The sequence below is a fragment of the Meles meles genome, chromosome 9 (genome assembly GCF_922984935.1).
Source record: "Meles meles chromosome 9, mMelMel3.1 paternal haplotype, whole genome shotgun sequence".
Classification (NCBI taxonomy): Eukaryota; Metazoa; Chordata; class Mammalia; order Carnivora; family Mustelidae; genus Meles; species Meles meles.
This window is the reverse complement of record NC_060074.1, coordinates 102,942,363-102,967,445: the sequence shown is the minus strand read 5'-3', so window position 1 is coordinate 102,967,445 and position 25,083 is coordinate 102,942,363. Positions and strand designations below refer to the sequence as shown.

The following is a 25,083-nucleotide window of genomic DNA, read 5'->3' as shown; positions in this document are numbered from 1 at the left end:
TGGGTGTGCCAAACCCCAGATTGAGAGCGCAGTCTCACAAACACAGTCTAACAAACATTAATTTACGAACAAATATCTATTTAAAAGTCTCATGAAGTGTGAAAGAATAGCCTCATGTGACCCAGGGCTGTCCCGTCAATGGAGGTTGTCTGTATGTCACGTAAGAAGCCTTGCCCCTGGCGGTCTGGCGGTGGGGCGGTGCGCCCAAGTCCATTTGCTAGCACTCTGAGTTCTGTCAATGTTTGTTTCCCTTTTAAAGGAAGAGATGACACGGCTGCAGCAGGAAATTGAAAACCTGAAAGCTGAGAGAGTGCCGGGCGGAGATGAAAAGGTAAAGGCAGGCTCCCAAGGACCTGTTAGGTGCTGCTGTGACTTACCAGCGGAAGGATTTCTGGAGGACTCCAGCAGTGATTCTGATGCTGAGAAGGACCAGCCTGCTTCCTGGTCCTCTGCATGCACACTTCTCAGCTGTTTTCCTCACAGGATTGCCTTAGATTTCCGGGGCTGCCCTTTCTCCTCTGCTGGTGGGTACAAAGCAGCAGTGGGTGTGCTCAGCAGTAGCTCCGGACAGGACTGACCGAATGACAGGTCTGGCCGCCCCTTCCGTTTAGGGAAGGGTATTTCTAGGAACCTGCTGTTGCCCGTACAGCATGTCCTCTAAGTGTTTTACCGTTTTATTCGTTCCATCCTCCACTCCTGCCTAGCGACAGGCCCCACTCCTAAAAGGCAGCAGTAAGCAAGATACTAGAGGTAGCGTCAGAACCCCAACAGCACTGAACATTGCTGGGCATATGGAACACATCCGACCAGTGCTCTCAGGACAGAGGCCTTTCTCCTCCAAGGAGCTAGTGTGAATTTCCATTAAAGGTTAAGTTAAAACACAGGCCAGAAAGAAAAGTGTTTCTCTCACCAAATAAGATTGCAGGGATTGCTTTTTGTGTTTTCCCTTCTCACAGTTCATTCCAGGCTCATTCTTTGAGGCCCCCCTAGGCTGAGGATGCATGAGCTGGACTTGGTCTCTGAGCCCCTTGACTGCACTCTCTCCCTTTAGAACCAGCTTGGGCAGCTCAAGGCTCAGGGAGGGGACGGGACTTGTCCAAGACAACCAGCACCCGTCTGTGTACCCTCAGCTCAGGGACCATGCCTTGGCTGTGTCCAACCGGCCGGCACGCGTGTGTATGCCCTCTGCTCGGGGACCATCCCCGGCTGTGTCCAAGCCAGCCGGCACCCGTCTGCATGCCCTCCGCTCGGGACCATGCCCCTGGCTGTGCAGCACGTGTGTCTTGGAGGTGCCTCCATGCTGCTGGGACAACACTGGCACGGAGGTGTAGCAGAGTCTGGCCGTGCAGTGCAGTGGTGTCCTGGGACTGTCACCACCCAGATGGCCTTTCCGGTTGTTTCTAAAACTCTGAACCTTTAGGACTCAAGTCATCAGCCCAGTCAGCCTCTGAGTTTGTACAAATCAGACTTTCAGGAACCTATTTCTCTTCTTGGCAGTCCCATCTTATTAGAGGGATTATCCCATTCAAAGACAGTTGCCGTTTACCTTGTTCGGGTGTGACACCCATTTAGGAACAATTTAAAATCTGGGGCCTGAAGACGGTCAGTGAACTGTCCCCCATGCCCACCCCGACCGTTTTCTGCAGTGCAGACCCACCGCTTCTGTCCCATTTCCCTTACTCAGGAAAGTGTGTGTTCCTTTTCTTTGTTTCAGAGCCTATCTGCTGGAGAGCCACGTGGTGCCCTCACCCCCGTGATGACTCGTAGTGTAAGTGCCCGCCTACCCATCAGCACTGCCGCTGTCTTCCTTGGGCGCAGTGGCCAGCACTGTACCCTCCCCTGACAGCTTCTCCTGCCGACTTCAGTCTTCTCCATGACCACCGCTTCACGGGTGGGGTCTCAAGGGCTTGCCCCATTGTACACTCGTAGCCCCTCGGACAGAAGCGGGGTCTCCGCAGGGATGGCCCTGAAGACTGCCGTTCTAGTGGGGTTTCTCCCACCACTCTGTGCCTGTTCCAGGCGTCTGGGTCTGCTCTGGCATCTCGGCTGAGAAGGGGAGGCTCGTGACTTGGCCATACAGGCTTGTCACAACACATAGGCTCTGAGGGGCGGAGGTGATGTATGGGGAAAGACTCTCTACCGTACTACAATTCAAGGTCAGCAAACTGTAAAGAGCCAAATAGGAAATAACTTTCAGTGTGGTGTGCCAGCCCCGCTCTAGCAGCCATAGGCAGTATGTAAATGAAAGGACATGGTTATGTTCCTGTAAAAGTTTATCTACAAAAATAGGCAGTGAGGCTTAGCTCAACAGGCAAGTTTGCTGAGCCCTGTTCTGAGTTAAACCTATGCTCCCTTCACTCCAGTAAACATCCAGGAGAAAGAAAAAAAAGGAAAGGAGGAAGAAGAGCAAAGCAGGAAAGCCTCTAAAGGTTTGCCTCCTGTACTGTTCACCTCTTCCCTTTGTGGCCTCAGACTGAGAACGAGCTTCAGGAGTCCTGTAGTACAGCCATGTGGGGTTGGGGTGCCGCCAAGCCCTGTGGAGGAGACGGAGTGTGGGGGGGGGAAGGTGCACGTTTACACTCATGTGCTGGGGGAGAAGCCCACTCTGACCCTGTTCGTAGCTTGCTTTGGTGCAGCAAACCACGTCACTGTGTCTCTTACCTCACTGGGCTCAGCAAGAGCTAGTTCCTCTCTTGTGCTTCAGTGCTGTCCAAAAGAACTTTCTGCAGCGAGGCGGTGTTCTGTATCTGCGCTGTTCAGTACGACAGCCACCAGCTCCTTGTGCTACTGAGCCCTTAACATGCAGCTGTTGCAGTTGAGAAACTGAATGTTTTAAAATTTCATTTACTGTAAATTTAAATAGCCACACACACCTAGCGTCTATCACGTTGGACAGTAGAGCTCTAAGTAGAAACAAAGAAAGCAAACCAGTATCACTATAAACACAGGGACTTCGAACAACAGATTCTTTAATAATTCTCTTCTTATGATCATAGTTTTGGGGGGGGGAGGCACATAAATTTGGAGGATACTTCACTTAAGAACGCTAGACCCCAGAAGAAGGAAGAACTGTTATAAAGTGAGGTTGAAAGATTTTCAAGGGATTCACAGGACACGGGACCCAGACCCTAAACTTGGCCATTTGAGAAAAGAAATTTGGGGCCTCGGAATGGAGAGATGTGATCAAAATAAAATTCAGTTTTAAAAGAATTTATCGAAGATTGAAAGCTGCCTGCTTTTTTAAATTATTTATTTATTTATTTCACAGACAAGAGATTACAAGTAGGCAGAGAGGCAGGCAGAGAGAGGAGGAAGCAGGCTCCCTGGCGAGCAGAGAACCCGATGCGGGGCTTGATCCCAGGACCCTGGGATCATGACCCGAGCCGAAGGCAGAGGCTTTAACCCACTGAGCCACCCGGGCGCCTCAAGAGCTTCCTGCTTTTAGATAATTGTGTCCTTTTCCAATTTTTAGGAAGACCTGGACAGACGATATAACATGGAGAAAGAGAAACTTTACAAGATTCGTTTGCTACAGGTAAGTGAAAGCAAGAACAGAAAAACAAGTACACCTGCCTGGGTATCCTAGAGAGAACTAAGATGTCTCAGTGTCTAAGAACAATGGGCACGAAGGCTGCTATTTGCCCGTCTTCAGTCTGGAGGGGAACTATATGGTTTAAGATATTGACAGTAATACCTCACATTGGTTCCTTACTTTCATGGTCATCTCGATGGGTTTGACCGCGATCCCTGCATGGAGAGTAGGTATTAACTTCACTTTCTATACAAGGAGATCGACTCCAATCGGTTACGTACTTGTCCAAAGTCAAGCAGCTGGTAGGTGCCAAAGCCAGCCTTCAGGTTCCGATGCTCTTGTCTAGTACTTTTCCTCTAAAATCATGTGCCCATTTTAGTGGTCTTATTCGATAAACTTGGAGGTTTATGAGAAAGCCATCAAATATAAGGGAAGTAGGTTTTGGAGTTGGTTCCAAAGCTGAAGTCACATAGGGTCATAATTTCACTGCATGATTCCCTGGCATTGCCAGAATCTGACTCACGGAAGCTCTGAAGCCCGGAGTTAACCCGTGTTGTTCTTTGCCATGGGCCTTCTCCCTGTTCTCGGGGAAGAGAAAGCCAGGCTCTGGCGGGAATAGTCAAACAGCTTCAGGGGCTCAGAAGCCCCTCTCTCCTATCTCTGGCTCTTGCTTCCTTTGCTGAGCTGTTTGGTTAAATTCAGTACATCAGATTTGTCCTTGATACAGGGACACTGCTAATCTTTAAAGAAACAGAATTAAATGGCACCTGGAAAATAGATAGCTGCATCCTTGAAGACTTGGTGACTCTGTGTTTCCTGTATGTATATTCAGTGCTGTGTTGGGCCCCAGGAATAGAAAAGGGATGGCCCATCTTCCGGGAGCTGGCTGGCTATTTGAGAACCAAGATATATCCCTATCCATGCAAGTACAAGGGAGTTGTTATGCAAATTGCCTATCTTGGGCAGCTTCAGACTCCCTAGAGGGAAGCTACAGTAAAACCATAAGCCTCCTGAGGGCCTGAGCCAGAGTGGGGGCCGTGGACCCTGGCAGACATGAACTGGCACAAGAGAGATTGAGAAGCTGGTGCTTGAGTTTCTGACTCAGGTGGTTACTTGTATTACTCACTGAGAAAAAGCATTAAAAAAAGAACAGGGTTCAAGGGTGTGTGTGTGTGTGTGTGTGTGTGTGTGTGTGTGTGTGTAGGAGTGTTACTGAGATCTGTTCCCAGCTCTTAAAAGTTGGGCACTCAACCAAACAGAAAGGCTTTTGAGGGGTGAGGGACGTTAGCCTATCTAAATGCTGGTGAGAAGGAGCCAGTAGAAAAGGAAAGGCTACAGATGCAGTAAAAGCAGTAAGATTCCTGAAACAAACGCAACGCAGGAGTCAGAACCTGAGCCCCCAGGGACGGGGAGCCTTGGCCAACAGAACAAGCACATTTTCCCCTCTGACCAGAGCCACAGAGACCCTGCTCTGGGTTTGGTGCTTTTCTCTCCGTGATGCTTGCATTTCCCCGGTACTCAGAGACCCCCACGTGCTGTTGTGAGTAGGGCGGCCGGCAGGGGAGATGAGGTGGCACAGAAGAAAGGGGATGGTGTGAGAGCCCAGCCACGCCGCTCTGCCTCCCCAGGTGCTGTCAGTGGCCAGTTTGCCTGCTGTACCCCCCAGTCCATGGTAGGGAAGAAGTAGGAAGAACACAGTGTAGGAGTAAGTTGTTCAAGCGTTTCAGTAGGCTAAGGAATTTGGAATTTCTATGGAGGTAGCAGGATGGTGTCCATTCTTCGTCACCTGGGAGGCCTGCCTTTTCATTCCTGCTCCCCACCTGCTGATGGCGGAGTCAGCTGCTCGAGTCCTCTGGGGCCTGGAGGGATGGCTGAGGGTTGTCCACAGAAGCCCTTCCCACTCGGACTCTTCCATCTCTCACCATTTGTTTGCTGCCTTCTCTGGTTCTAGTTCATAGCCACACGCACACGCCTTCTCCCTGTGTTGCAAAGTGGGAGGAGGGGCCGTCTGAGATGGGGTCCTCAAGCCAAGAGCAGATTTTGGGGTGGGGTGTGCGGTTATGCTCAGAAGGAGGTGGGGCAATATTTTGGCTCCCCAAAGAACATGTAAAACCTTTTCCAAATAGCATTGTCTCCCCCTTCCTTTTGCATTTAGGCTCGAAGAAATCGAGAAATAGCGATTTTGCAACGCAAGATTGACGAAGTCCCCAGCCGAGCTGAGTTAATACAGTATCAGAAGAGATTCATTGAACTCTACCGTCAGAGTAGGTGCAGCGAACACAGTCATGCTCCACACTGGGCCTGGAAGGCATGGGGGGCAAGGGTTCTGTCCCACATGAGTGGGCTAGGGTGTGCATCACTCCACACTGAGCCTGGGAGGCACGGGGGGCAAGGGTTCTGTCCCATGTGCGCAGGCTAGGGCGTGCATCGTGGCAGTCAGTCAGAACCACCACCTGCCATCATCAGGCACCCTGGGCCCTCATTCCGCAGAGCCCACTGCTAAGTGACTCTTAATCCCAGGAGCAGCCCTGGGGCACTCTGCCGCCCTCTCTGTGGCCAGATAGAGCTCACTGAGCTCCTAGCATGATGTTTTGAACCCACCCTCTTCCTGATCAGCCATTTGGCCACTGAGCTTCCCGTCTGCTTTCTAGCCTTACCCAGGACATGAGCATTCCATGATACAGGCCTCTGGCTCAGTCCTCGGTCACTGTTCTTCTAGGTGAACCTTCTTGCCCATGTGGTCCTGACTTTGACGGCACTGTGTTCACCCAGTAACCCAGGACTGGGTCTCCCTCAGCTGGAATCAGTGAGCTGGTCCTGTCAGGTTCACAGTGACCCTCACAGTTGTCACTGCCACTCTTGTCACTGTTCTTAATTGCGTCAGGGCTCAGCTCAATGACCGTTAGCTGGTCTGAGTCCCTCACCCCCTGTCATGTGCCCTCTCTCTCTGCTGACCAGTCTTCCGGAGCCCTGTGGGTCTCCTGAAGAAAACATTTCTCCTTCTTACCTCCAGAACCTCCCCAGTCTGAGCAGTCTACCTGGAGCCCGCCTTTCCTTCTCGGAGCCCACGTTCTGGCTTCCCCAGTCCACACACCACCCCCCACACACACCATGCACTTTGACACGCAGCTTAGACCTTGACTCCTCTCGTTACCTGAGCCTGGGACCCCTTCCCAACTCTGTCAGACCCAGCATATACAAAACTGAATTCAGCCTCCCTACCCTGTTTTTCCTGGTCATGGGGATCATTGTCTAGCACCCCCAGCCCCTTAGTCTTCTCTGGCTCTCGCTGCTTTTCTGGTTCTGTCTCCAAGTAATGGTCAAGTCCGTTTCTTCTGGACTGTTGCTGTAGCCACCTTCTCATCACTGCCCAGAGTCTGCACTCTTGTCTGAGAAGTCTTTCCCAAACAGAAATTTGATCACTTTATACTCTTGCTTTAAAAACGTTAACATTGAGTAGCTCTCCATAATCACTGGAGGATCTTCAGGTCCTCATGATACCGATCAGCATCCTGCATCAGTCAGGCCAGCTTCCCTGGCTCTCCCTCAGTGTCTCACCCATCTCGTGAGGACATCTGCCTTTTGGCCTGTGAGCTGCTTCCCAAGTCCAGAATGCCACTGTCCTGCAATTCTCACTTGGCAGACTCCATCTCTTCTTCTAGAATCCCCCTCAGGTTTTGCCCTGGGCTCTTGGCCTCTCGAACATCCTTCCTGGTTCAGGCCAGAGCAGTGTCCTTACTCAGGTTGGAGTCATGCTTCCCTTCATGCCTGCCCCCATCCTGATGTTGTATACGGCCCTTGAGCTTGGTTCAGGTGGTCTGGGCCAGGTATCAACAGTGGCGGCTTCTCAGCAGAAAATAGTTTCTGCCTTAAGTACAATCTTTCCCCGTAATTCTGTATCCCTGCCTACTTTCCAGCTTTTTTTTTTTTTAAGATTTTATTTATTTGACAGAGATCATAAGTAGGCAGAGAGGCAGGCAGAGAGAGAGGGGAAACAGGCTCCCTGCTGAGCAGAGAGCCCGATGCGGGGCTTGATCCCAAAACCCTGAGACCATGACCCGAGCCGAAGGCAGAGGCTTAACCACTGAGCTACCCAGGTGCCCCTACTTTCCAGCTTTTAACAGTAATAATAATCAACAATACCTTGCATCTGTGTATTTCAGAGTAAAATTTGACACATGTTCAAGTCCTTTTGATAGAACATTTTTACACCAAAGAAATTTTCAAGATATTTCACCAAAATATCTATATCATTTTCATTATTATTATTGTCAAATATCTACAGCCCCCACCCAGTCCTTGATCTGGATAGAGGAAGAGTGACAGGCACGTTCCTGAGCAACAAAACTAAAGGTTGATTGGTTTGTTAATGGCAATGATTTTCAACCTTGGCTACGTATTGTAATCACCTGACCCTGGCTCCAGAAAATCGCATTTCATTGGTCATGAGATTTTAAAACTCCCCAGACTGTTCCCATGTTTCGGCCAGGCTTGAAATCCACTGTTGTGAAGTTCTGAGCAAGAATCGTATTTTATGCTGAGTAGTTCATGTAGCGATTTTGTTACAAATTAGACATTTTGATATTGGGAACGTTTTTAACTGTTGCCTCAGAACACTTGTATCAGGTTATTTATTTCTGTTACCAAACATGTACGATAGCAACAGCATCGCCTGTCCCCACCCGTCTTTGCGCTGCCCCGCTGTGGGAGGACACAGCTATCACTGGGTAATAAAATTAAAAGTTGGCCAGTTGGCTTAAAGATTCAGGGTTAAGTGTTAGTGGCAGTCACCCAAGGAGGCCGCCAGTGCCCACGGCTTGCTGTGCCTCTCTCTCCTCCCCCGACTTGTGCTGCGCCAGAGGGAACCTGTGTTCAAGGAGCAAGAACCCCTGGGGAGACAGACCCCACTGTCATCTGGCCAGTGCCTGATCACCGTTAGATGTCGGCATCTTTGGTTCCAGCTACGTCGGAGGGCTCAGCTTAGGCCCAAAGCCTGATTGTCATTCCAGGTCATGGGATTTTATCTTCCACTCTGTGCTAAGAGAACTCAGAGCAATGAGGAAGGCACATGGGCTCAGAGCCATGTGGGGGCCACCCAAGCACCCAGTCACAAAGCAGGAGGATGAGCTGGGGCCGGAACCCTTCCTCCCATTGACCTCGTCCTCTGGTGAATACGGCCCAGTCCCAGTCCTGGAATTTGGTGCTTTCCTCCTAAGTCATTCTATAGAAGAGTGAGGAACAAGAGGTGGACAGAGGTGCGGAGTAATGTTATAGAAAAGGGTGCTGGGAGCCTGGTAAATAAGACCTCCTCCCCCCCACCCCGTAGTCATATGCACAGAAATGGGAAGAATATTCACACTTACCAGGTATATGCTGCCCTGGGTTAGGCATGTCATTCATCCTGTAGATATTTTGGGGGTCCCTGCTGTATAGGCCCCTGCTAAGCATAGGGATTACAAAAAGAGCAGCATGTTGTGGGTCCTGCTTGTGAGCGATGTGGGAAGGGAGGGAAGCCACATGACAGGAGGAGGCGGCCTGGGTTTCCTCATCCTTGCCCCTTCCCGCTGCCCGACGCAGGACACCTTACCTGAGAAACCCGCCTGTCCCAGGTGCTGCCACGTTCCTCTAGCCCCTCGTCCCAGTTGGGCCAGTCACAAGAGGCCGGCTCCCGCCAGCCCACGGCAGCTCTGCACAGGCTGGTGTGCACTGGGGCTTCCACACGGACACCTGAGCACACCGGGCTCCTGTGGGTGGGCTTCTTGGGGCAGGGGGTGCTTGGGAGTGTTCTGATCCATTTTCTTATTCGTGTGTCAATTTCTTTGCATTTACAGTTTCAGCAGTGCACAAAGAAACCAAGCAGTTCTTCACTTTGTATAATACCCTGGATGATAAAAAGGTGTATTTGGAAAAAGAGGTAAGAACCTGTATGAAAAGAAAATACTTAATCAGATGAGCAGAGACCACGGCTATTGACCCCTGGAAGGTCAGACGAACTGAGTGGGAGGCCGTCAGCATAAGTGGAAGGAGAGCGTGCTGTGCGCCCCGTGCTGGGTCACAAAGTTAGAGCGGAAGGGTCACCTCAGAGCTAACACGGCACGCGCACCTGGGCCCATGTGAAACTCGTGGAGCGCAGTTTGGTGGCGCCCTAGGAGAATGACACCTAGAAACAAACACAGGAGGCTCACACGGAGGGGGCCCGGCTTGGCAAAAGTTAGTTTGGGTTTTAAAGGAAGGGAGGAAGCAGCAAAATAAAATGGGGATGGTGGGCTTATTTGAGTTGATGCGGGGAAACCAGCTATTTCGTCATCACCGTTCGCCAAGAGTGAAGAGGCCGCCCCGGACGCTGACGCCGCCCTCCACATCACTCCGATGCTCGGCGTAAATCCACTCATGACTCAGGGCTCCCTCCCTCCCGGCGGCGGATGACTGGAGCAGGCGGCAGCGTGTGCAGCTGTACTTGGAGGAAGAAGAAAAGGAGTAATGTCTTCACAGGAGCAGCACGGCGCAGTGGCGAGTGCATGAGCTCTCCAGTTGGCGAGTTCAGGGGTTTTTCTGCAAAGAAGGCATTGCACCCGCTTTGTATGATTGTGACGGAGACAGAATGGGAAATGTCGGTGAAGGTCCTCACGTCTGGTGACGCCAGGCACACACTAGTCCTGCTGACCCCTCACCTCCAGGTCGGCAGAATCTGTTTCCATTTCATCACCGGACCAACCCACACGGATTACCCCACAATAAGAACCATATCACAGGTGCATCTTTCACGTGGCCCCCAGTGGAGGCCTGTGTAAGTAGTGTCCCCTTTCTGGGCTATTGTCAAGCAAACGAGATCAATCTCTGTCTTCCTAGAGGACACTTCTTGAGAAGGGGAATTGAGTTCTGTTTTTCTCTATATCCAGGGTCTTCCACAGTGACGGGCACATGGCAGAGTCTTAACTCCTTTTGCTTATAGGTTTTCCTTTTTCTTTTCCTTTCCTCCTCAGATCAGCCTGCTGAACTCAATTCATGAGAACTTCTCACAGTAAGTACTGGAGCCCTCCTTCCATCAGAACCCGGGCGTACCCTGCACGGTGCATTCTGCTCACCCCCCTGCGGTAGCAAGTGCAAGGGGCGAGACGGGGCTAGACAGGCGGTTTTTACGCTCTCACCCCTACTGCGAAGTGCACGTGTGTCTTGCTTTACACGGTTTCAGGGTTCTTGCAAAAATACCATGATGTTAGAGGGAGTTTGAGAAACACCAAGGAGTATCTTGGGGGAAAAAGTAACTTCTAAGTAATTTGTGCCTCCTACTGTAATCTCTGTTTATTTATTTATTTATTTTTTGTCTAAGATTTGATCAATACTATTAGTTCTTGAGCACGTAGAGATGCTTCACAATCTAGATAATGAAATAATCTCATTTTTTAAAAGATTTTTAAATCTAATGATAGATTGTGCTTTTAGGTCACTATGCATCTTCTAAACAACTTTATTCAGATAGGAATTCTTTTTCCCCAACAACTATATGGCAAGGCCCACCTACACCCAAGTCATACCAGCCCCCAAGCATGCCCAGTGACCTGCTCACCGTCCAGCAACCCAGGGTTTGCTGTTTATACAGCAGGCTCCTTTTGCTTCCAGCACAATCCTCTCTTAGCCCCTGGCAGGTGACCGGTGACTAAGATCTGAACTCTAGATCTTACGCCTCATTTCTAACTAAAAATCACAGCTCCCTGATAAGATTCAGATTCAGTTAGTGACTTACAGCCCTGTGACATTTCTAAAAATGGTGACTGCGTCATTATTTCCTGACACTGCAGTGTTCGATGGTGCCATGATGAGCTCCGCTCTGTCAGCCGTCCTGTGGAAGAATTCTCAGTCCCTGTGTCTGTGGGCTTGGATCCTTGTGGTGCCATTCCCAGCACAGAACAGGAAGTGAAGGGGAAGTTTCAGGACACCAGGAAATCCACTCATTTAGCTGCTGCCTTTAGAAACAGGACCAGGTTTCTTGACCGTGTATTTAGGAAAATCTCAAAAGAGGTGTACCAGTCTGGAGCAGTACATCCAAATCCTCAGATTTCTAAAAACTAAATGGAAATCCTTTCTTAGGCACTGTATGTCATCATCAAAGTAAGAAATGTTTTTGTTGATTTTAATAACATTGTTTTACTTTACATAAATACATATTACTTAAGCAATTTGTAGAGAAAGTGAGGAAAGAAGATTAATGATGAGGCTAATTGTCGTGCCTTCCTCGGAGGTTAGAATTCCTAACTGCCTCGGACCCGGGGCCCCCCGGGGTCCACCACACCTCACAAAGGTGTCATCTGGGCATGGGGCAGACTCCTTGATGCCTCCCCCTTCCTCGGTGTCCTGCATTCTGTTCCTCACTCTGCTGATTGTTCCTTTCAGAGCCATGGCCTCCCCTACTGCCCGGGACCAGTTTTTACGTCAGATGGAACAGATCGTAGAAGGAATTAAGCAGAGCAGAATGAAGGTGAGAGGGCTCGTTTTCTGTAGTGCAGCTGGGATCTCAAACTGGTTTCAGAAAAGGTCTTGGGATGAGCAGCCCTCTTCTGCTTGTCTTGAGAACGTGCTCCCAGTCCTGAAGACCCACCTTCAGCGTCCGCAGCGTGCGTGCCCAGCATGCCTCCGACCCTGCAGAGGGCAGTGCCAGCTCCACAGGCTGATGATTTAAAGGCAGCTCTTAACAGTAGCCCCATGGATTGAACACCCACTATGGGCCAAGCCTGGTGCTAGTCCTCCTAGAAGGTTCCAAGTGAGTAGTGTTACCCCCCATTGTATAGGTGAGGAAACCAACTTTCACCAGCGTCTTCCTCTCTTGCCCACAGTCTCTTCCTCACTGGATCTTTGGTTCCTTTAATTCTGCCGTTAGAGATTCATTCCTTAGGATCCTGAGAGCATTTTAGTTTTCAGGAATCCTCTATAGAAAATGCAAAAAATTACCGAACTGAATTCTGAAGTGAGAGGATGTTATGCCTCAGAAGAGAAGAGAGGAATCAGTAAGCATTGTGAGAGTTCCAGAGATAGCGTTACAGAGAATCACTCAGTCTGGGGCCAGCATGGAGTTTTTAATCACTCTGCGGCTCTACACTTGGGCCGTTTTGACAGCAGTAAGAATTTGATGACTGTCTGGTAATCAGACGTAGCCACAATTTTCTGCTGTTATAACCAGACGAGTAGTCACTAATACTCCCAAATCTCTTACTTTTGATCCCTTTAAAAACATAGATCACACTGGAATGGTCCTCAGGCATGGCAGTGTGACCTTCTGGGGACTCAGGGCACCTGCTGTCTCGAGCTTGGACTGAGTGATATTGGGAGTGACGCCAGACTTCAGACACAAAGGGAAGAGTGTCTGTGGTACTTGTCGTAAAAACCCACGCACAGATGGCAAACCTTCACGCTGCCTATAATCTCATCTCACAAGAGATGAACTAAGGGCAGAAGCTCTTTATATCCCTTCCCTTGTAGAAAAAAACTAATCTCCCCTTTAACGACTTCAATAAAATGATGTCAGTGGAGGAAAAAAATTACCACTAGTGACAAAACCATTCGGCCCCAAAAATGAAAGCAGTCGTGAGGCAGCACGTGGCCTGCCTTGCACGGGTACGCAAGCCCAAGTCAGGATGGTCCCTTCTTGATGAGCTAGGTAGGGTGTAACCGAGGAGGAGCACAGAGAGCCCGGCCGACCACAAGCCTTTAACAAGATCACAGCGTGGCAGACCTTTCCACCCTGCCATCATGCTCCTCCTCAGGGAGCGGCGCTTTTTTTTTTTTTTTTTTTTTTTTTTTTTTTTTTTTTTTTTTTGAGAATTTAAGAGAGCTGCTGAGTTGGGGTCAGGTTGGGGTCAGGGAGAGGGAGAGAGAATCTTAAGCAGGTTCCACCCCCAGCACAGAGCCTAATATTGGGCTCCATCTCACAACCCTGAGATCATAACGTGAGCTGAAATCAAGAGGCAGCGGCTCAACCCACTGAGCCACCTGGCAGCCTGCAGAGCTGCTCTTGTCCGTAGTAAAGAACACTGGCAATTGATTTGGGATTTGTTTCTTTCCCCTGGCTTCCCCTTCCTGTTTACCAGGAGATGCCTTCCTGGGGAAGGAAGCGGATGTGATCCGTTCATCGTCTCCATTCTCCCCCAGGCTCTGTGCTGTTGGTACCTCGGTGCTGACCAGTGGAAGAGGCTGCTCTGTGCATCTGCCTCCCCAGCTAGGTGGGGGGGGTACGAGCTGGGGGGGCATGCCCGCGGGCAGAGAGGGCTGTCTTCTTCATGTGTGCATCACCAGTGGCGAGCCCGGCACCTGACCCATGGTGGGCTTGCAGGAACTGTTTGCTGAGTGAGTGAATTCGTTCAGTTGACTGCAAAGGCAGTTCTCAAAGAGGGTTCCCAGTCAGGTTTGAATACCGTCTGGCACTTCAAATGCAGGAAGGCTGTCTTTGCCGAACAGCATGCGTTTGAATGCATGTCTTCTGATGTATTTGTTTAAAAAACCGTAGCACTCCCTGTATGGATGCCACAGTGGCTCCTGCTCAGAGTGTATGTGGCAGGGAATCTGTGTCCTCACGGAGCACACATACCCCCAGAATCGGTGGCTGTGGGATGTACACAGAGTGGACCATAGACCAGCAGTGTGTACATGCAACAGTGTATGGTATATGAAGGGGTGAAGAGAGTGAAGAGAGAGTCACGTAGTGAAAGGCATTTTATTTTTTTAAAGATTTTATTTATTTGACAGAGGGAGAGAAAGATCACAAGCAGGGGGGGTGGCAAGCAGAGGGAGAGGGAGAAGCGGGCTTCCTGCAGAGCAGGGAGCCCAATGCAGGGCTCGATCCCCATTCCCTGGGATCATGACCCAAGCCAAAGGCAGACGCTTAATGACTGAGCCGCCCAGGTGCCCCGCTGGAAGGGATTTGCACCTCATCCTGAGGAGGTGAATCCTGGGAGCAGGTGCTCAGCAGAAGAATCTGGGGCTCCTGACCTAGGGTGTAGGGGTGAGCAAGGAGTGGGCACAGTGTGCCTGGGGGACGGGCTACTAGGACAGCGTGAAAATAAAACTCAGACCTAAGAGTCAGCTTGTTACCGATCGTTACCACTCACATTCTGGGTGTCAGTGTGAAGGCAAAGCCTAGTCTTTGTGGAATAGCTACCGTGAACCGAGTGATGTGTCGTTCACGTCACAGTTAATGTCATCTGTACCTTGTGATCTGTGATCTAGGTGATATCTTTATTTTGCATCTGGGATACCTGTCATTCCGAAAGATGAAATAACCTGTCCAGGGATACACAGTGAGTGACAGAAGTAGGATTGGAACCCGCGCCTCTCTGGCCTCAAGCTCAGTCCATTTCAGGGTTGCTGCACGACCTTCTGCAGTGGGTCCTGGGGACATTCAAATTAAATTTACTCAAGTGCCCTATTTATATCACTAAAATGTAGTCATTCGCGGCCAGATTTTCTGCTGGAGGACAGAGCAGGCAAGAAAGGTCTGGGATCCGACTGCCAGGCTTTTCGACTTAAGGGGTAGCAACCCAGCAGAAAGGTCCTACCCGCTCAGCAGAAAACGTTCCTAGCAGCTGTGGGACATGGGTTACAGGAACCGTAGTCATCTGGGCAGCATCAGGAAGTCCGCCGGAAGGGACCAGGGCCGCCTGCTGAGCCAGAGCCGAGTGTAAGATGGCCCTGACCAGCGTCTCCAGAGGGGACTGCCTGCCTCTGGGAGACCCCAGAGGCAGGCCGGTTAGCAGACTCCAGACCTGATCACAGGCATGTGACCGGTGTCCATGTGCAGACCTGTGGAAAGAGGTCAGGGGGCTCAGGATCAGGTCACCAGGTGACTTAGAAGCTGGACACATGGTCAGGAGTGGTCCAGGCAGATCAGTGGCTCTGTGGGTGGGATAGGCTCTGGGGACACCGGGTTGCAGTTTACCAGGTGATGGGCCTGGGGATGCCTGGGATACTGTGCAGACAGTGAAGCTTTAACCTGAATTTACTGGGCAGTCCCTTCCAATGCATACCTCAGAAGCCCTGCTCAGGCGTCAGAGGCCAGTGAGTCCGTCCAACGCACTCGTGAGCACCAGCTGCGAGCGAGGCACCAGCTGCCTCCACAGCTTTCTGCCCTCGCCATCTGCGATGCTCTCGCTTGCTGCTGGAAATCATGCACATACCACTTCCGACTCTGCCCGAATGTCATCTCCTCAGAGAGCCCTCCCTGACCCTCCAGCCTGAAGAGGCCATGCACCCACCCACCTCTCTGTCCCCCAGCCCTGTCACTGTCTTCACAGTGGTGATCCTGAATAGGACTTTGCACGCGGAGCTCACTGTGTGAGACGCGTGGTTAGCATCAGCCCCTCTAGTGCACACCCTCCATGGGAACGGTGACGTGACCTCGTCACCACCACGTTTAGTCCTCAGGGTGATCACGCAATATTTGTTCAAAGATTAAGCTGTTAGGTACCTTAGGAAAGTCTCTTTAATCCAAATGCATCCTGTTATTTATGAGGTCACTGTCCTGGAAACACCCTAAATTTTCCACCAATAGAAAAATGGGTAAAATATCAGTGTGATCTACCGACCGAGCCAGCCAGGTGCCCCTAAAATATCAGTGTGATTGGGAATATTCTTAGAGTTTTTTAGGTTGGGTTTTTTTTTTTTTAAGATTTTATTTATTTATTTGACAGAGATCACAAGTAGGCAGAGAGAGAGGAAGAGAAGCAGGCTCCCCGCTGAGCGGAGAGCCCGATGCAGGGCTCAATCCCAGGACCCTGGGATCATGACCAGAGATGAAGGCAGAAGCTTTAACCCACTGAGCCACCCAGGCGCCTTGAGTTTTCTAAGTTTTGATTGTAGAAAGTGTATAATAGCATGGAAATACTATGAAAATGTATGGAAATAATGCATGAAAGCAGACTCAGTTATTTACATAGGAGTTCCTCAGCCTCAGCACAGTTAACATTTTGGACCAGATGACACCTTGTCGTGTGAGGGCAGGGCTGCACATTGTAGAAGGTTTAGCAGCATCCCTGGCTCCTAGCGGACCCTCTTCTCTCAGCTGTGACTACCTAACCCATCCCCAGACACTACCTCATGCCCTTCAGGGGCCAGAATAGCCCCTGGTTAAGAAGCACCAGGCCGTTGATTGTGAAATTGTAGACACACACACACACACACACACACACACACACACACACATGCAAATGGGACACTTAGTGCCCAGTAATAGAATTGCTGAAGAAATGAGAGAAGCCTCTGTGTAATTTCACCCAAATAAATAGGTCAGTCTCAGAAGTGGTGTGCAGAAAGAGAAATACTGGAAGGAAGTCCATCAAAACATTGGTAACAGTCGCCTTCTGAGTGTTGCCAGCAGCCTTGGTCACAAGGTGCCCGTTCCTCCCCATTTGCCAAACTGTTTCCACAGATGGAAAAGAAGAAGCAAGAGAACAAGATGCGAAGAGACCAGTTGAACGACCAGTACTTGGAACTGTTAGAAAAGCAGAGGCTGTACTTTAAGACTGTGAAGGAGTTCAAGGAGGTAAGGCGGAGATGGGGCCAGCCTCAGAAGGCTGTGCGGGGGGGTGTTATGTGTGTCTCAAGACGAGCCTTTAAAAACCAGAGCAGTTGCCTGGTTCCCCACGGGTCTGGGGATGGGCCACAGCTGTGTGATCCCACAGTGAAGTACCCCATTTAGCTAGTTCAGGACTGTGTGGTTTGCTGGCCCGTTCTCAAGTCTCGAACGTTCTGAGAGACATCACGTCTTCATTTTCATTCCCCTAACATTTAGTAAGCATATTAAACCCATAAGAAAATAGCATCAAAGGCCACCTGGAAACAGCATTCATTACACATTCAGATCTGGAATTTTCCTTCATCCCATCCGAGGTGGGAGAGGGACCTTGAGAAGCCTGTGGGAAGAGTGAACTTTGAGCTTGGCAGGCTTGGGTTCGAACCCTGCCTTTAGCGCTTACCAGCTGTGCATTTGGGCAGTGGCTAAATCCCCTCACACCTGTTTGCTCGTCGGTGGGTTCTGCTGGGTCAGGTGAAGGATGCAGGCGTCTAGCACTCTGTCTGCCTCCTGTGATGGCCAACACTCAGCTGAATTTTGTCTGTCTTCTCTCCCTGCATTTGGGAATGGACCATTCTCCATGGGCTCAGAAAGAAAAGCGTTTGCCCTTTTCTTATGAGATTTTCCAGAAAGGAGACTTCATTTCGTCACTTACTGGGGTGTCAGGAACTTCATTTCCAGGAATTCCTTCCCCGTTTCTAACTCAAATCTGTGTGAGTTCAGGGAGTGTAGAGATTGCTGCACACAGAGGAGCTGGAGGTGGGGCTTGTGTGTGTCCTGGTGCTGGGTCTGCACAATAAAAAGTCTGATCTTTTCATGCCAAAAATTTTATTTCTATATATTTTTAAAAATTTGTTTCTTCTTCCCAATTTTTCCTTTTCTACCTCTCCTTCCCTTTTTTTTAAATTTAAATTTTGGGGGCCACAACCCACAGACATTTCAAAATCTTTCACTTTCCATAAATGTTCTTCCAGCTCCCTCCATGCCTCTGGGGATATATCAGGTTGTTAAACAGACCTGCGCCCTGTGTCAAGGAGCTTAATGTTGTGGTTGGAGAGACAGATAACAAGCTAGAAAACACAAATCCTAGTAAACAAGTAGTAACAAATAACTAACTTCAGTTTTGGCTGGGGGTAGGGGCACTAACAGATGGTGCGGTCAGGGAAGGTCTCTCTTGGGTGCGGACTTAGCCATGGGCGCAGCGGGAGACCTAAGGCTGGGCATCTGGGAGAGTGACTGGGTGAAGTGCTCGGGGTCTGGGAGCCTCGAGTGCTTAGCGGGGGCTGGAGCTGAAGTTTTGGAGGGGCTAGTGAGTGAGCCGAGGGATCAAACAGGACTCACTGCTCCCCAGCAGAACTTTTTTTCCCCTTAAATGCAAATAATTCAGAAAGAGAAAAGGCCCAGCAGGGAGGAATGAAATGTTGCTTGGGCAAGCCAGCACTGCCCTTTTGACAACAGAAACAGAAAACAGATAAGTTGAGGAGGGTAAGTATAAGCTGTCCAAATCAAAGCACATAAAAGCAAAATGGACAAGCTCATTCTCGTACTCCGCGCTCTCAGGTCTGAGATGACCTCCAAAGGCAGCGGTTCCTTCAGGGACGGTAAGCATCGGGCTTTCTGTGTTCCTGTCTCCCTGGGCGCAGAGCCTCTCGCGCCAGGGAACACAGGGGGGTCCCTCCAAGCCGCTGAGACCCCCAGACCGTGTGCCTCCCTGTGCTGTTTTCCTCCATCCAGAACAAGTCGAGAAAAAGACAGACAACTAAATAGATTTCATTTAAGGGACTCATTTAAAAAGCAAAAAACCAGCCTATTTTCTTGGTTTTTGACATGAAAGTGATAGTATTTACTCCTTTTTTCTTTTTTAACATTTTACTTGGCAAAGATTTAAAATTAGCAACTGCGTGTCAGAGTTCTGAAATCTTGAGCTTCTTCCACCCGCTCCTTTGAGGTGGCATGGCCCCTCTTGTGGCTGCCGCAGCTCAAGGAAGAAGTGGCAGCGGAGGCTTGTGGCTCCCTGGTTTCGACCCCGCTCCTTCAGCCCGAGCGGTGCTGCTCTTTCACAACAGGGCAGTTACCTGGTAAGATCCCTGTGTGGTGGAAGATCCGTCTGAAGGAGCAGACCTTCGTCCCAGGCTCTTCTTCCAGAACCCTCTCTGTTCTGCTCTCTGTCCTTGCCTCTCCCCTGCCTGCCTGGGCTTCTCTGCGGGGTTCTCCGTGCCCACCATTTCCCAGTCTCTGGTGCTCGTGCCAGCAGCCGCACGCAGAGCACAGCCGCAGCATCCAGAGCCCGGCCCTGGCCACCTCCGTTGTGCCCTTCAGTGGGTTTGTGTCCTGCATGCTCACTGAGCCGCGATGGCGCCCCTCTCATCCTGAGCCCCAGCCTCCTCTGGCGTCGGGACACGGGTTACAGACATCCAGTGATGTCTGAGTCTCCGTGGGCTTGCTCGTCGCAGCCAGGTTTGCTGACAGCAAGTCTGCCCCGGAACAACACATACTCTGAAATCCCTTCAGCTGCTCTGTCACATTAATTACCATGTCTCTAAACCACAGTCTCTCTTAAGGTCACCAAAGTGAGCTTAAAATTCGAGCCTCGCACTGACGAATGCAGGCCGTGCATTTTCATGAAGCTGACTTTGAGTACAGAGTTTCGAGGGGGCTAACATTCCATGTCCGGCACGTGGTGGGCCGCATGCGGTCTTCGGTAGGAGAGAAACAGAGGCGAGGAGGTTTTTTCCCTTCTTTTCTGGAAGGAAATGCCTGAAGGACCCTTTCTGCATTTGCTTTGAACAGATGGACAGTATCATTCTGTAGCTTCCCCAAAGGCCTCCAGTAGATTGCATGAGTAGATTGCATGAGGCTTGATCAGTGCTCACACACAGCAAGTGATGGGAGGACGCCTGTCCTGAGATGTTCCGGCATCATGTCGGCGTCTTGTGCATAGCCTGGCCCCTGCTGAGGACGCTACATGCAGCAGACCCTGCTGAGTTGTTTTGCCTCATTTGAAGTGAAAGTGGGTGACAGCTGAATGTATTTATTCATGGCTTTGTTGTTTTATCTTTTTTATTACGGAAATTTTCAAAAAATATACAGAAGTAGAGAGAGTCATAATAGTATGACTCTGCCTGTTCTCCTTCCATCTTTACCCCACACCAGCACTTGGCTTTTGGCTAAAGCTTTTCTCCCCAAGCAAATCTCAGCAACTCATTTTATCTTATTTTATTTTATTTTCAATAACTCCTTTTAAAGAGGAAAACTTTCTTCTCTAGTATAACAAATGTTACTAAAGGTCTTTCTCTTCCCGTGCCCCAGGACCAGTGAACTGCCTCCCCCTCCAAGAACCTGCGGTCAGAAAGTGTCAGAGTGCCTTGCTTCTGACAGTAATTCAGCCTTACCCCCGGCCCGGAGCCCAGCCCTGAGGAGAAGGCTAAGTACCTGCACGTGAACTGGCACTTAGTAAAAACAGGATCCCTGCAGCCATGAGCCATGATACTGCCAGAAAGAACCAAGGGCCTGCAGAGACCTGGGAGCACCTAGCTAGGTCCAGGGAGATGGAAATGTTGACTTTGGGGGTCTCGGATGCAGAGGGCTCAAGGGTGGAAGAATTTCTTCCACAGTAAGGGCCTCTCCAGGGGCATGGCTTCTGGACGCCTGGCCTCACTCTCAGGCCGGGCCCCTCCAGCTTGCCTCTCCAGGCCCTTCCTGCTACCACGTTCACGTCTCAGTTTAGAGCCAGCTCCTGGTGACGGGGCCCAAGGAAGGAGGGGACAGGGATTGCCAGCAGATGGAGGTATCCTGAGCTGTCAAGGCCAGTGGGAACAAGAAGGAAGGAGCATGCATAGTGAGCAGCTCTGGGACATGTTTGAAGAGGCAGATACAGAGTGATGCAGAGGTGACGTCAGGTTCCACACGCAGGGCCTGGGACCAGTGACCTCCCTCAGTACACGCAGTCATGGATCTCATACAGCTCATTTGTAAAAGAGGAGGGTCCCTCAGTGCATGTCTCTCTCCCAGTCTTGTGAGTTTGTTTTCTTAAAGCTAAGGATGTACCCAGTCTTCGCTGTTGTCAGGGTGAGAACTTGGCCATGTGCTCTGCTTGCTGTGTGAACTAGGTCTGCCTTTCATCACTCCTTCAGCTGCGGGCTCCGAGTACCTTCCTTCCTTCCTTACCACAGTGGTCCAGGATTGGCGCTTACGTGTCTGCTGGCTGCTTCTGGCCCCTTGAGGGCTACAGGGGCTCCATGAAGTCTTTTGGAAGGACAGTGCCTCATCCTCACCCCGCTCTCGGTCTGACAGTCCAGACGCCAGTTGTTGTTACCGTCATTTTGGCGCCAGAGGCCAGGTGAAGCCGTCCCGGCCGCTCTGCAGTGCTGGTGGCAGCGTGCCCGGGGCCCGGTCTAGTCGGCCCGTCGCTTTGGCTCCGGGGACTAGGGAAAGCTAATGGACGCATTCTCTGTTTCCTCTCCAGGAGGGCCGCAAGAATGAGGTGCTACTGTCCAAGATGAGAGCCAAGGCCTCCTGAAGATTCCCAGACATCACCGTATGTCGTCGATTTTTTTTTAACGCCATTTATCAACTGCAAGATGGTGAAGATAGTTCTGAACACTACAGTAGAGAGATGCAGGAGCCATGATCTCATCACCAGGATATTTTCTTTCTCCCATTTGCTTCCATTTCATCTCTCTGTTGTTGACGGAATCAGATGGTGCAGACACAGTGGCTTGGAGAACACCCGTCATCCTATGAAGAAATGCGGGCAGTATCTGTTCTGTGTGGGGTCAGCTTGAATTTCTCCAGTAACATTGCACATGTGAAGGTACCTGTATCCGTGCGGACTCTGAATAAAAAGGAATTCACTTGTTCAGCAGATGTTAATTGAGCAGCCGTTGAGAAGTGGGCACTGAGGGAGACAAGTATAAGACCCCGGCCCTGCGCCTCGGGCAGCCAGCAAGTGGCCCAGGGAGCAGAAACAGCCCACTTGACCCAGAGCTCAGCTCAGTCACCTGAGGGGTTTTTTTTTGTTGTTTTTTTGGTTTTTTTTTGGTTTTAGTAAGCAAAGGCTTTTAGCTGAATGACCAGCCCACGTGAGTATGGTCATGTGGGCCCTTTGCTTACCCTCGGTGCCTTTTGTTCCTGGCTCCTCGAGGTGCCAGCCAGCAGTCTTAATGGTGTAGCCTCAAGAATGAAACCTCAGTGGCTGAATTCTTACACATGACTCGAGTTTATTTCACCAAAAATTGAAAACAGGGGCCTCATATTGAGGACCCCGTAAACAAGAAGGACACCTTAAACACACTGTTTCTCACATGAGTCCCAGCCAGACATGGTGCCCCCCTCTTCATTAGGCACACATGCCAGGAGCTCCATGTCTGGACAGGTCCTGGGCCAAGCACAGAGATGAGACTCACACACCATCCACTGGGCTCTGGGCATTGCGTGATAAATGTCGTGAGCAGAAAGCAGAGGGCGTCAGAGGAGGAAGAACAGTGAGGTGTGCAGAGATCCAGGAGACTTTGTGGGGGAGGTAGGACTGGGACTAGAGCAGAATGGGGAGTTGCATTTTAACAGGCAGAGATAGGTGGGAAGGCCACTTTGGATAAATACGATAATTAGATAATTATCGTATAATTAGAAACTTGAAAGGGTGCAGGGAGAGTATAAGCATGCTTGTTGGACAAGGAGTGGAGGGGCCTGTCTCTGCAGGAAAGGCCAGCTGGGACCAGCCTTCAGGACCAGGGGAGGTGGGGGCTTGAAGGCAGGCAGAGCAGTAGACTCTGTCTTCCAGAAATGAGCAGTCAGGACCAGATGGGGAGCCCCTCCTTCCGTGGCTGTCAGGGATCCGGCAGCCCAGCCACGTCCAGTGAACCCTGGCACGAGGTGGGCATTTCATACTGCGTGCTTGCACACGTGCTCGTCAGCGGGCTCGAACGTGACACGTAGAAGCTTACACGGGGAGGCAGCTGGGGCGTTCAGTGCAGTCACAGGAACAGCACGTCCATTCTTAGTTCTCTGAGATGTGCAGTAAGCAAATCTGATGGGCACAGACCTTTAAAAATCCCTTGCTGGATTCGCAGCAGGCGCTGGTTTCTGTGGTTGGGCAGCAAGGCCTGTCCGGCCCCCAGAGCTGTGGAAGCAGCGGGGCCCGAGGTGGTGCTCCCGGGTGCTGAATGTGCCCTTCCTGGGCCCTCTGCGTCTCCCCTCAGTGGCTCCCACGGGGCTGCTGACAGCTACGGCTTGATTTTTGAAAGGGCCCCATGAAGTTGAAGCCAGCGACAGCCAGAAAACAGGTGGGCCTCTGAGGGCTGGGGAGGGGGCAGCTGTTTGCCGATTATTTCAGGTTTGGGCAAACATCTGTGTTTTTGTGTTGAGAAGCTCACGGACCCACTCCCTAGCCATGTTTTGAGCCGTTATGAAATTGTCTGTGTGTCCAGAGGTGGTAGGGAGGAGGAGTGGGTTATATTCTGGGGTTCGGTAGGCCACCTCTGCTATCAGGGCAAGTATGGCATGACTAATCCAAAGCCACTAATTAATAGCCATTTAGGGACATTTATTGGGCTGTGTTTCCAAAGAATTTCATTTTGATTTGGTTTTGCTATAGGGAGTTATTAGATCTCCTTTCCCCTTCTAACCCACAAGGCCTAATACAGACAAGTTCGTTCCCATTCCTTGGACACATCTTGCTTAGACTGCAGGAGCCAGTTGAGAGAAGTCCGTGTTTGCTACAGGTGACCCACAGAGTGGGTGGTGTCTTTGTGAGGAATTAGGACCATAAGCATGCCTTACAGTCAGGCCTTAGAGGCCAGTGTGATGCCCTAGGGCCCTCTTCATTTGGCCCCTCAGGAGAGTTCCTCCTGGGACATCTTGTGAGCCCAGAGTATGACTGGGTATTGGGCTAAGCCCACAGACTTTTCTGGAGCTTTTTTTTTTTTTTTTTTTAAAAAAAAAAAAAGGCAGCAGGAAACATGCTTAAGTTACTTTTATGAAATGTGTGCTTCTGGAGGAATGAGGCTTCCCCGGGAAGCATTCCATTGCCCCTGTTCAGTCAGAGCCATAAATAAGCTTGCTGTCCGGGTACCCTGGCATTCTCCACCAGCCTCAGGTGGGGTGCCGCCCTCCCTGACACACAGATGTCTCGTGGAGTACATGGGCTGCCTTGGTATAAACCGAAGTCAGAGCTGCTGAGCAGTGCAAACCAGAGGACCACGAGGTATATGGGGAGACATTGAGACATGTTCCTTATTGTCCTCTGCCTGGGTTCAGTCTCATGGGTCCCTGGGGTCAGCTCATTGCACTAGAGGGAGGTGTCAAATGTTTGAGAATACTGCCAAAGTGACATGTCAGGGTCTGTTTCCTTTTTGAACAGAGCAAATTCCAGGCCTAAGTTCTTATTAGAGTCTCGAATGTACGGTTCTCACTGGGTTCTGGTCTGTTGCCGATATTCTGTGGGTAGATAGGGCCTGCCAGTATCTGCCAAAGCAGGACCAGAAGGCCGAGGGGCTCGGACAGATAGCAGGCCTTTCTCAGGCTGAGGAAGCACTCCTTGACAAACAGCGTAGCTCTTGGGACTTTCTGAAACCAGGAGCAGAGGACAGGGATGGCCCCAGGCAGCCCTCTACTACCTCACCAAGCGCCATCCCCATGACCTCAGGCTGACTGTCGCTGGCCCTGATCACGTCTGTAGTGACCAGAGCAGGCCTGCTAGCAGAGGTTTGGACCGTAAGCGGTGGCCTGTAAAGCAGGCCGCCTTGATTCCTGTGCCCCGGGCGTGGCCTGGTCATGCCCTCTCTGCACGTGACTGATGATCAGTGTAGAGGGAAGCAGCCATTCAAGCAATAAACTGTAACAGGTACTTTGCCTGAGCCTGAGAGGCGGAGTTGGCTTGAAGCTTGCTTTGAGAAGCTTGGGGAAAGAACGTTGAGGAAGCGCTTTATGCTTTCCTTGGGTTTGATGTCGGCTTCAGGGTACAAGCCCTTACCACACAGCAGTCCGGCAAAGA

General features: G+C 50.7%; 1 protein-coding gene across 2 annotated transcripts in view; it reads left to right on the top strand.

Moving 5' to 3' along the window:
* CCDC93 (coiled-coil domain containing 93) overlaps positions 1-24,014 on the top strand; it is an 89,207-nt gene extending 65,193 nt beyond the window's left edge. For both annotated transcript variants that reach the window (XM_046018476.1, XM_046018475.1), the window contains exons 16-24: positions 260-331; positions 1,715-1,768; positions 3,473-3,535; positions 5,688-5,796; positions 9,364-9,446; positions 10,516-10,553; positions 11,924-12,008; positions 16,947-17,060; positions 21,556-24,014. In XM_046018476.1, the coding sequence (XP_045874432.1) occupies positions 260-331; positions 1,715-1,768; positions 3,473-3,535; positions 5,688-5,796; positions 9,364-9,446; positions 10,516-10,553; positions 11,924-12,008; positions 16,947-17,060; positions 21,556-21,609 (672 nt within the window). In that variant the 3' untranslated portion in view covers positions 21,610-24,014. The remainder of the gene's footprint in view (positions 1-259; positions 332-1,714; positions 1,769-3,472; positions 3,536-5,687; positions 5,797-9,363; positions 9,447-10,515; positions 10,554-11,923; positions 12,009-16,946; positions 17,061-21,555) is intronic.
* The last annotated feature ends 1,069 nt before the right edge of the window (positions 24,015-25,083 follow it).